The sequence below is a fragment of the Akebia trifoliata genome, chromosome 8 (assembly GCF_017979445.1).
Source record: "Akebia trifoliata isolate Shusen 1 chromosome 8, ASM1797944v1, whole genome shotgun sequence".
In the NCBI taxonomy this organism is placed as follows: Eukaryota; Viridiplantae; Streptophyta; class Magnoliopsida; order Ranunculales; family Lardizabalaceae; genus Akebia; species Akebia trifoliata.
The window spans coordinates 48,640,853-48,653,223 of NC_141382.1; the positions used below are offsets into that span (position 1 = coordinate 48,640,853).

Below are 12,371 nucleotides of genomic sequence, written 5' to 3' on the forward strand. Positions count from 1 at the left end.
ACCGTTTATTTTTTAATAAAGGATTTTTGTTTGTGTGTCAAAAGGTGTCTGTAGACACATTGCTTTTTGTGTTGATAGATCAATGTCAGTGTAGTTCTTGCCATGTTGATAGTTCAGTATCATGTTAATAGTCCAATATCAACATGGCTTTATGCATGTCAACACTAGGACTATCGAGATGGCAAGATCAAATATTTTTTTAAATGGACTTTACTGCTCATATTCTAATACCATTGCTTTTTGTGTCATGAAACCCTTGTAGAAACCTTCATTATTGCCGATAAGAATGAAAATAAGAAGATGGGGAGAAGAAGTTGTGAAGGAGAATTTCATTTTTGGTTGGTGCACTTAGGATGTGGGTCTAGTTACTAAAATATTATAAAATCATGTTGTGCATTTTATAAATGGGTGAACTAAACCGCAAATATTAGGTGCAAATATGCTCCCCTTTTATTTTTGGTTTATGTACCCTAAATGAAGACAAGGATTTTGTTTTCGAAGGAAAAAAAGAAAATGATCTTTGAAGGTTTCAACTACCCATCAGGTTTTGCTCAATATAAAGAATTTTCATTAGTAGAGTAATTTCTGCCAAAAACTGAAACCAAAATCAATTGAAAGTGTGTAGTGGGGCAGGCAAAGGAAGATAAAGCCCGATTCACTTTGGAATAACAGAGCTATTTCTTCATTGTTTGAGATGAATAAAACTGTAGACAACACAAAAACTCGAAACCATCACCAAAAGACTTCCTACTATTTGTCCACACATATTAAATCTGCATAACTGCTTGCCCTTTAGGATCATTTACAATTTTACATGAAGTTCTAGCCCTGGTATGAGACAGAATATGACCCTGTGTTTGGATCTTTGACAGCCTTGAAGTTGTCTACACTCATCCCAAAGCGTCCTAATAGGGAGTTGCCCATTTCTTTCAGCTTCCCTGCAGACCTCAGTAGAATATGAAGTTAGTTAAACAAGTTTTACGAACCAAAGATTACAAAAAGAAAGGAAGAAGAAGAAAGATAATCCAATGGACAGTGTTAAAGGCACCCAGAAATTTAGATTGGGGGCCCCCACATATTTTTGAAATACCAAATTTTTGCTTAAGTGGGGCTAGATTTGGGCACCCACATGTTTTTTCAAAATTTTGGCTACCCTGCCTAAGAAAACTTTCTGATCTCCTGTCAACATAGAAGGTTTAAAAAAAAATTAAAAAAATTGCTAGTGTTGACAGGGTCTTGTCGTCATGGCCTTAATGGTGTCAACAAGATCCCATTGACACTGCCTAAAAAAACTTTTTGATTAATGGTGCCCATGTGATTGTGGGTGCCCTTGCTAAACTCAATAAGTTATAAAACATGGGTGCCCTTGTGAAATGGGTGCCCCAACTAAATATATGTGTGCCCTTAACATGAGCCTCCAACGACAAGCGTTAAAGACCAGCCCTAGCCCACTGCATATCATCTGAGAAAACCTAACCAGGCTATCTACGTCTCAATTTTTCTTTTCTTAAATCAACAGCAGACCACACTGGTAGCTAAGGAACAAATATGATGATACTTAAAAGACATTATTCCAATTAGATAACCCAAGCTCAAAAAAGGTCCCAGAAAACTTTCCAAGGTGTGCAAGGAGCAAAGATAAACTCTACCATACAGTGGTTTCTGTTAGAAATTTTCTATCTAATTTTGATTTATTATATTTATTTACCTAAAAGTAATTTATTTGTTTATGATTTATTTACCTAGGCACATTGGGCAATTTAGAGGCGCACTTCGCACATACGCATTGTCGCAAGGAGCATTAAGGAGCTCTTTCCTATTTGCTAAGTGTACCGTCAAGGTGGTTCAGAGTGGTTGATCGTGGTCAAGACTGCGGGTCAACATGGTTTGACCATGCAATGAATTGTCAATAGGTATGAACGTGAGTCAAATAGAGTTGATCACCGGTCAACAAGGTTTCTGCAATTGTTGGAGTCAATTCCAGAAGGGTGTGATTATCTTCTAACAGTCATGGTGCCTATTCAAAGAGACACAATCCCTCTTTAAATTCAAATTTTAAAACCTTTTTATGCACATTGAAAAATCACATATTTCCTGCAATTTTAAATCTCTCTCTGTCTCTCCTTTTCTTGGGCATAATATATTAGTGTTTGGATCTCTTTCTGTTAGTGCAAAAAAGTGGGAGATAACAAAGAGACCAGGCTTCGTTGTATCTTGGGAACGTGTTTGTTAGAACCCTAATTTTGCATTCTTGATTTAATTTCGGAAGGAGGAAAATAAAGTTTAAAGAAAGTGCAGTTACAACATGCCTCGAAGAACAGTAGATCTTCTTTTATTGCTTCCATACAATTTTTCCAATGGTTTCTGCTTCCATGGCAAAATCAAGCTCCATAATTTTGTGGTGAAGGTGTATTTACAAGTATAGGATTTCCAATGGTAAAATAGAACTAAAAGAGAATAATACTTGATGCAGTCAGAGGAATGAGTCCAACAATCAAGAGGCCATGCATCTGATTTCCTTTATGAAAAGGTGTGACACACAGCAACCCAACTTCCCAAAATATATTATAACCTCCTTTCTTCCATCCCCAAGCATGCTAAATGTTTATTCTGGCCAAACTAGCTGTCACAATTAGCTTACTCTCCATCATTTACACACCTGAGCATTCAATCCACCACCTAACGATATAGCCCCAAGTACTCCATGACCAAAACGAATCTTACAGACAACCACTAGCCAACTTGTGTCCACCAAGGTATGTAGTATCCCCATTGCTTATGCAGTATTCAAACCCCAACTTCCTGAAACTAATTTGAAGAGTGGGTAACTTGAAAATGTTTTCTGTTCCATCAAGCCACAATGATCGTAATTCAAGTCCCCCACCCCAATCTGCTGAGACCAATAAATAATGGTCCATCACTGTGAGGAACTTTGCATTCAATTAATCAAAGTTCCATGTAGAGTTTGACAAAGACATTCAAGGGTTCCAGACAACAAAACACAAAACCAACATCCTAAGAAGCTTTCCCTTATCCTAAAAATTTGGGGTAAGCAAAGTTCATGAACAAATTCACAAAAGAATTCAGTTAAAAACTTAAAATGCATTCCCCAATAATTCTAACCCCTGCATGTTTGAGCATTTCATACATCTGGCTTGCAAAGTGTTACATGACCTTATACCAAAGCATATAAACTATAACTTGCGTGCATGATGCATTAATGAACATTTACGTCTTCTTTTTTCATGATAACATCCATACAGCATTTATGACACACCTAGGTGGGTTTCTCTAAGTGATAAAGGATTGATAAATAATAACATAAGACATTCAAATTTCAAAAGTTTCTTCATCAAACGTGATGAAAACAAAAACATATCCATGCCCTTTCAAGAACATAAAATAAAAAAAGGAGACTATGTAAAAGGAAGCATGCTTAGACTTACCAATCATTTCTTCTTTCATCTTTTCTCGCTTTTCTGCAGCCAATGGCTCTAAGCGCCGTAAGGCTCTCATAGCTTGGTTGTTTGAAGGATCCAACTCCAAGATCTTCTTCATGTCTATAAACAAGAAAGGGGAAATAAAAAGAACAAATAGTCTCTATAAGAAATTGGCTCCTAGATCATATTGGCATGTGAACCTTATATAACTCTTGCACCAAAAAAGTAAATAAGTTTGCTAGTGACATTGTAATACTAGTATTGAACTACAGAAGAAAAGTTTCGCAAAAAAGGAAAGGGAGTAGTCGGTGGTTTAAGCATATAGATGTACCTGCGATAGCCTCTTCAAAGTGTTCAAGCTTTTCATGTGTCTCTGCTCTTTTAACCAGAGATTTCATATACGTAGGATTCAACTCCAATGCTTTTGTGCATTCCTTAATTGTTTCCTCAGATCTTCCCTGAAAAATATCACGTCTCAAATTACGAGATTCAAAAAGTATCTCAACAACTGAACCAGTTCCACTACTTGGAATGCAAGAAGGGGCAAACTATGAAGTCCACAAAGAAAAAGGGGCCCAGTGGTCAGATTCATCAAGAAAATCCAAAGGCATATTTAACAGCCAGCACCAATCGTGGTTTCAAAACTTGGTTTGATGTCTCGTCTCGTCCATGGACGAGACCGAGTAGTCTCGGATGAGTCAATCCATTAAACTCGGTTTATATTGACTGATTTACATTTTTTTTTTTTTATAATTACAAATTTTATTGAGAAGATAAAGGAGAAGCAATAAAACGGTCAGCAGACATGGCCAACAAAGCAAAGCAAAAGGACATAAAAATTACAAATAGAGTCCCATCTAAAAACAAAGTCCTCAAAGAACAACCCTTTGTATTCCGGGTCATCTTGCACCAAAAGAAGCATAGCCCCAAAATATTCTATATGGCATCCCAACAAGAGCCCATAACACCCTTTAAGATCCTCCTATTCCTGTCCAACCAAATCCCCTAAGTAATTGTGAAAAGAATAAACCTACAAAGGATTTTCTTTCACCCTGAAAATAAGGACAGGTCCCAACTTTCCAATAAGGAAAGCATCGAATTTGTCCAAGATATCACGTTTATCTCGCGAGATGATGTAAATGTTGAGACACTGTACATATATGCATTGTTGTTGAACAAGACCGAGATGACTCAGGCGAGTCATCTCAGTCTCGGTCAAGATTTAAAACCATGGCACCAATACCATTCAAGAGAAACAAAAAGGATGGATTACCATAGAATGCCAATGGAGAGTATACCAAAATTACGATCAATATGATTCGTTATACATTTTAAAAGGCAATTTCAATACTCCAAACTTCCAAGTGAAACAAGAAATGACTGTCATGGATTGAGATTCGACAATCAACATTTGGAACAACTTATATGGGAAAAACACATCTACAGATTTGAGAGCAAAACACGCATCAAAACAACCAAAATCTTTTTAATTCTTCAAGAAATGACCTATAGTACAAGTTACAGAAATAATGTGTTTGCCGGCCCAAATATTTGGGAAATAGTGTAAATATCATGAATATGAAATTATAAATTTCTCCAAAATATCATACCAGTTTCGAGTAGCATACAGCCCGGTTTGCATGGCATATGGAACGGATTTCCACAGAAGAAGGCATCTCCGGAGCAATCTGTAAAGCAAGCTGATATTGCAACAATGCATCTTCGTACCGCCCAGCCCCAAAGAGTTTATTGCCTTCAGCTTTAGTATCATTGGCTTGAGATAAAGCCTTCTACAACATCAGAAACAAAAGTAATCTAAGAATATTTGGATAAAATAACACAACGCACTATCACAAGTTCGTAAATAATTTCAATTAAAGCTAAGACACCAATAATGCTATCTTATTGTTCGACGTTGAAGTGAACCTAATTTTCAATTTTTGATCACTGGTATGAAAAATCGAAATCGGCAATGTTAGATTAAGAACTATGCCCTAATCAGACAAAATTCAATTTAAACAAACAACAAGAACCTTTTTCAATTCCTCATCTGTTAGTGCATCTTCGTAAGAATCCTCTTTTGGAGGGGCAATTTGTTCTTCACTATCGCCATCTTCTTCACCTTCGCTCGCTGTTTCAAATCCTTCTACTTCCCTAGCTGTTGATTCTGTGGAATCCGCATGAATTTCTTGTTTATTTTCATCTTCAATCACGTTCGATGCTGGTTCAATCACCACCATTTTCGTTCGAATCGAAGGTCTATTTGCAGAGATTAATCGAATCGGATGGAAGATTCAACAACAACAAAGCAAATTAAAGTGGGGAAAGAGAGGAGACGAAGAGCTAAAATGTTAAGGTTCTGAAATCTAAAGAAACTTCGAGAGCAAGTTCTCTCTATATAATTTAATCGGTCCACCCCAACCGTCCACGTCCCAGAAACCGGAAACGAACCAAATATTTGTGTTTAGACATACCCCTCCACATTTTGGAGAATCTTTGAGAAACCCCTAATGTTTTGAAACTGAAGATATGAGATGCCTCTTGACCTTGAGCCGGGATTTGCTGTTATCCAAATTTGGTATTAAGCTCTTAAATGAATAACAGCCACCCAATTAACATAGAGATGTGTTAAAGAAACTAACAATAAAAAATTTGCAGTTAAACCCACACATAAAACTTATAATTTTAATTGAAATTCCCTTACTCGATTAAAAGCAATTTTCCAAAAAATTATCACAAAAATCTCTATCTAGATCTCTTCCTGCAATTTTGTCCTTGCCCTTCTAGAGAGTACAACTTTGTTGGAAAATCATTTTTCTTTTCTTTTGCAAGATATGCATCTGAGAGTGGGATGGAGAGAAGTTTGTATTTTTTTTATTTTTTTTATTTTTTTTATTTTTTTATTTAATTTGTTTCAATCAGTAAAGGATTTTCAAATATATAAAATTATAAACTTTTGTGAGTGTAATCATAACTATTAATAACTTATCACACGTATCTCTATGCTAGTTTGGGTGGCTGTTATTCCTTCAACAGCTTAGCACGTAATTTCATCAACAGCAAATCCTGGTTCCTTGACCTTGGTGTATCTTGGAAGATAAATAAAAATTAGAGAGACTTACCGGGCAGACCTTAAGATTGTATTTTTGTTATAAAAACTCCCTTTAAATTCTGACAATTCCAAGAAAAACTTATTTTATGAAGTTTATTAATCAACAAATTTACTTCATCAAGTTTCTTACCCAACAAACCTTGGAGTGGGGATCCACATCATAAAATTCTTGTGATTAATTTGTTTCTCAACAAACCACATCAATTTGTGACATCCAAAAACATGATCTGATGCCATAGGCTATAGAGGGGAAAATCCTAATTCCTTTGAAAAAAAATTTCAAAAAACGAGTTAATTTTCACTATTAAATTTTAATTTTGAATTTCGGAGTTCAATGGTCATTTATTTTCAGCACAATGAATCAAACTCAAAAAATATTTTTTCTTGATTTTTTTGTTTTGTTTTTTTTTGTTGTTGAATCTGAGTTTTACCAGGAAGATTTCGTTTTTGCCAAGCCAACCATGATTCCACAATGGCCCACATGTTGGGAGGAGGAATAAAGGTCAGACCCAGGATTTGGAAGAAGTTACCATGTGATACCTTGGAGAGATTTATTACGACAAGTCGGCACTTTGAGAGATTTATTAGCTTTCCGAGGTTTTCAATGAAATAGATTATAATAAATAAATAAAATAAGGGTGTAGGGATTTAAATTAGAGAAGAAAGTCAATATTTGATAGAAATCCTTTAAGAGGATCATACCTTCTGGATCATCTCCAAGTAATGTAGTTGTACTTTTATTTATTTTTATTTCCAACATTTGTAACACAATCCATATCTTCATTTCTTTCCCTTTTAACATTGTACCAAGTTCTTCTTTCTTCTGTGGTAAACTGAAAAGAATTATGAGTAGAATTTTTATTGTCTTAAAAGAATAACACTTGTTTCACTTTACAGGGAAATACACAAACACACACACACACACACACACACACACACACAAAAGAGAGGAAGGAAGAAGAAGAAACAGAAATCATCATTTACACTTTGTAACATTTTCAGCAGTATATCAGTCGGAATTTACAATGTTAGGAAGAACCAAGCAGCAACGACATACTTTCCTTCACTGGGCAAAACAATTAACTGTAATCACGGATCTGGAAATTCAGTTGTTTTTCCAACGGTCAGTAGCAGTTGATGGAGTAAGTTCTCAATTACCGGAAATTCCTACAAGTCGCCAAGAATGAGAGAAAAAAAAAAACAAAGGAAATGTTAGAGAACAATAATCCTGCAGTAAGTAATTAACCAATATTAAACTTGAGATGGTATACCTCTGTGATATCGTGAAAAGAATCGTCCATGATGGGACTGGGGAGGCTATCCATCACAACACTAAATCCCCTGAGACAAATAGAGTGCTAAGCATTAGACACCACTTTATTGACATGGGCTGGGGCACAAGTAAATCTATATGATTAAAGCCAAATCCCAATACCCAAGTTCTAAATAAGTAAATATAATCACCAATCAAACTGATTTTTGGCGTGCAGACCTATCAAGGGGGATTAAATGTTCATGGGATCAGTGGGACCAAAAGATGAGGTACATGGCATTTTAGTATGATGTGGTGCCAATGTCGATATCATTGTGTCAAATATTAGTGTGATGAATTGAGTCACAGAATAACAGAGCTCACACGCACACAAAATCAATATATTATTACAGTAGTTTACCTCTCGTGATTGCAGAGAAGAACATAGCATCTGATAATGTGAAAGAGGAGGCGAGGAGAGAAGTCTTGGTGTACAGCCAAAAGTGTGACCTACATGAATGGACAAAGTTTCACACTGAGAACATGTCAACAGTAAAAGAATAAATTTCATGCTGTATAGGTAGACATACCAGATGTTCCCAGGTTTTCATCAATCCTGTAAGATGGTCGCACATTGGACTACAGACGTAGGATATCCCTGATTCATCTTGCAGTATTGCTTCCAAAATGTGCATCCCAATCTGTGCCAACATATTCTTAGGTAAATTAATAAAAAAATGTCTTCTTTTGATCTATAAACAGAATTGAAGATTAAAAAATTTTATACCACTTTGGAGAGCTCACTTCCAATCTCTAAGCTGAACCGACATATCTCCACCATGTCACTTTCAAGAGCCCATTGAATGATTTGGGGATCCCTGGCCTTGAAAAAGGATTATCAATTTCAAGTCACAATGATGAAATTCTATAACTAAACCTCAAAGAGAAATTGATACCTGACACAGAATCCCAATGACTGAAAGTGCAACTGCTCGGACATTCTCGAATACCTCCAATGGGTTCTCAAATAGTATCAAAGGTATCAAGATGTTTGGAACTCGAGCTGCATTAATCACGGATAAGAAATAGATAGAGGTCATAGAAAGTGAACAATAGGAAAGCGTGGAAGCTAAATACGATGATAATCAATTTGAAATCTTACAATTTACAAACTTTTGTCGTGTTTCGGTATTAGCAGCAATGCTCTGCAATAACAAAAGTAACTCAAACCAAGTAGAACAAAAACACTAACAAGATGAACAATAAATACAACTTGTATACCTGAAAAAGTGTAAGAACATTGGCAAGGCGCTTTGATGATCTAACATCAAGACTATTATGTGCCATCTTTCCGAAAAACATCATCACCTCCTGTTTCAAGGAGCCCAATACCTCTCTTAAATTCTCTTGTTGACAACGTGACAATTAAAAATGACAAAAAGAAGCACCAAAATAAATGTATATATAATAATAAAAAACCTAAATAGAAAAAACCTGCAATAAGATAATCATTGTCCCACAGGAGTTGTACAATAAGTATCCAGTTCTATGATAGTTCTCTGGGTCTTCTTCTCTTCTCTGCCATAGAGAACACCAAATTCATCAAAAATTCAAACTCAGTAGAATTTAAAATCATTAAACCCAGATTACATTTTTCAATTTAAAAACCTAACATCTGACTATCATCATCAAGGCCTTATCCCAAAAAAATTTGTTGGGCTGATCAAGTTCTGTTCCTCCAGTCAATTCCATTGACGCTTAGTTCAATATTTTTCTTAAATGGAAAAATTCCTCTTTTAGTTCTTTTCATTTGTAAAAATTCAATTGAAGCTGTGCCTGTTGAAAATTTGCAGTAACATGTCCCCTTAAAGATTCAGTTTGGGTATTAGATTTCAGAATATATTTGAAATTTCTGATTTGATATTCATATTTCTCTATTACATTAGAGATAAATTACAAATTTATAATTTCTTATTATTCCTTCAAATTCTGCAAACTTTATCCAACAATCCCTACTACAGACACCAAAATCCAATCTTTACAATTAATTAATATGAAAAACCCAGATTTGAAAACAAACAGAAAACACAAATTGGAAAAATCCTAATCAAGAAAACAACGTGAAGAAACCCTAAATAAACTCCAAGCACCCATTTGGGTCCAAGACACTAAAACAGAGAAATTTTACGGATAATTTGAAAAAAAAAAAACGAAAACCCAAAATCAATAACATTTGAATCAAGAAAACCCAGATGAATAAAATGAATAAGAATAGAACCTCGAGGAGGAAATTGCTTAGGCATCTAAGGGCATTTTCTCGAAGAGATTCTTCTTGAAGCTCGAGGATCACTTCTGGAATGGCCATTGGCCTTTTCATCCATCTCAATTTGTGCTTCTTGCCTCCTTTTTTGATGCAGCTCGCCTCCGAAAACTCTGTTATAAAAATAAAAATAAAAAAAACGCTCAGAAACACATAGAGAAATTTTTTCCACAAAAGAGAATACAGGACAGAGAGAGCGAGAGGGAAAGAGACGTTGATCGATCTTGGATTCGTGAAGCATATTGAGCGTTCTTTCTTCCCATCTCTCCTCTTGAAAATCTTCGTTTTCTGCCATTTTCGTGGGTTCCGATTTCTCGTTTCTTTCTTACTGGTTTTACCGTTCCGTTGATCCAGAAGAGTGAAATTGAAAAACTAGCGAAATTTGAAAATGAAAAAGAAGCGGAAACATGACGCTTTTATAAGTGCACGATACGTTATGTACTCACGGGAGTTGGATTGCAAACAGACTCCTAGTCTCCTTTATGTGCCACGCAATGAACTTTTTCCCATAAACCCCAGCTTGGAAAATCAACTCCCCGAACGGGTCTGATTGAAGACTTCTACCCGTTAAATTCAAACATTGGCTTAAAATTGCATAATATTTTTAAGATTTAAAATAAGTAATATATTAGTAGTGTTGGACATTTTGTATCCATCGTCATTGCACCTTATAATTATTTGTGCCCGGTCAGCACAATGTGGAGCGCAGTGTGGAAGGAAGTCAATTTAGAACGAGCCTTTATTTATGATTAGAAATAAGGGGACGGTTCAGCAGTCCTTGGTGTCAAATATTTTTCAAAATATGGGTTAGAAGCTTTGGAATGAGCTAATTTTTTGTGAGGATTATCTCTGTGATGAGGAGATCATCCTCACCAAAAATCAGCCTATTCCAAAACTTCTAACCCCATTAAAAGTGATTTACAAAAATTGGACGGTCCACGATTCTTCAATTTGTAAATTAGGATTAGAAGTTTCAAAATGAGCTGATTTTTTATGAGGATGATCTCTTCATCGTAGAGATCATCCTCGCAAAAAAGCAACATATTCCAAAACTTCTAACCCCATCAAAAGTTATTTACAAAAAATGTTTGACACCAAACTTGATAAACTTTAGGGCTGCCGAACCGCTCTCTAAAAATAATACTTATGATACTTGGTTTATAAGTGATCGATGTGGTAAAGGCACAGAACCATAGATCTTTTTCTTTGGGATACACATGAAAAAAGATCTACTCTTTTCGTGTCTTTGCCACATCAATCGTGTGTCATTTTATAATTAGTGATAAGAGTACTCTTGTCATTGAAGGTGGGAAAATCCTAACTGACTTCATATCGCACTTCACTAGTATGGTAGTGTGCACTTAACCATAGATTTTTTTTCCTTTTATCTTGAGAGGAAAAAAGAGTAATGCTAAAGTGCCATCAGGCTGAAATTAATACGAGTGGAAAAGCATGTATGATTCCTATCCACTTTCATGTCAAGAAGTGTGATATGAGGTTGCAACTTTAGCTTTGCATCACCCAAGAAAAAAATCTATGGCTCAATGCATGATGTCATGTCAGTACAATGTTGACCATAGTGCAAGATGAAGTCTGTTTAGAACAGTTATCAAGGGTTTTAATTGATTGCACATTGAAAATGATTGAAAATTTTACTTTTCTTAGAAAATCATATTTTTCATATATTTAATTGATTTTTTTTTTTTCATGAAAAATGGATTTTCACCTTCATTTAAAATCAAACAAAGGTTGAATGTCATTTTCCAACTATTCTCATGAGAAAATGGAATCCAACCCTATATCAAGATCCTGATATTCTTCTTCTTCCTTTTTTCATCACTACGACTTTGGACTCTCTCTCTCTCTCTCTCTCTCTCTCTTTTTGTTTCATTTTACCTTCCTCCTTCCACTCCACTCCCACTTTCTCTTCACCTCTTGCTCCGCCCTCTCTTTCCATCTCTCCTTTCTATTTCTTATAAAATATTTTTCAGATCCAATCCAATAAAAGAATTATAATTTTCTACTATATTCATTTTTCACTACTTTTTTTACATGAATTTTCATGTAATCAAACACACACTAAAAGATCGATGGGTTGGTGAAAGTAGAATTTGTGACGATGTTCAAAAAACAACGTTTTGAGATGAGTTATTTCAACGTCTAAAGAGGTAATGTAAATAGTTTTTGAACGGCTTTTAATCTTTTCTATCTTCTGGTTTTTATTTTTAAATGATCATTAAAAATCAA

The 12,371-nt window shown here is 35.3% G+C and overlaps 2 protein-coding genes across 2 annotated transcripts; both read right to left on the reverse strand.

The window, feature by feature from the left end:
- Nucleotides 1-639: 639 nt before the first annotated feature.
- On the reverse strand, nucleotides 640-5,881 carry LOC147397417 (uncharacterized). The gene is made up of 5 exons (XM_086449084.1): nucleotides 5,474-5,881; nucleotides 5,051-5,230; nucleotides 3,772-3,898; nucleotides 3,447-3,560; nucleotides 640-938 (listed from the first exon to the last, which is right to left on the reverse strand). The coding sequence occupies exons 1-5, from the start codon at nucleotides 5,678-5,680 to the stop codon at nucleotides 823-825; spliced, it is 744 nt and encodes a 247-aa protein (XP_086305210.1). The 5' UTR covers nucleotides 5,681-5,881; the 3' UTR covers nucleotides 640-822.
- A 1,625-nt stretch (nucleotides 5,882-7,506) lies between these two features.
- Nucleotides 7,507-10,513, reverse strand: LOC147397418 (cell differentiation protein rcd1-like). Its single transcript, XM_086451234.1, has 11 exons — nucleotides 10,338-10,513; nucleotides 10,083-10,237; nucleotides 9,299-9,382; nucleotides 9,086-9,175; nucleotides 8,967-9,009; nucleotides 8,761-8,867; nucleotides 8,592-8,687; nucleotides 8,395-8,505; nucleotides 8,226-8,314; nucleotides 7,824-7,893; nucleotides 7,507-7,719 (listed from the first exon to the last, which is right to left on the reverse strand). Exons 1-11 carry the CDS (start codon nucleotides 10,417-10,419, stop codon nucleotides 7,642-7,644), a joined length of 1,005 nt encoding a protein of 334 aa, XP_086307360.1. The 5' UTR covers nucleotides 10,420-10,513; the 3' UTR covers nucleotides 7,507-7,641.
- Between the last annotated feature and the right edge of the window lie 1,858 nt (nucleotides 10,514-12,371).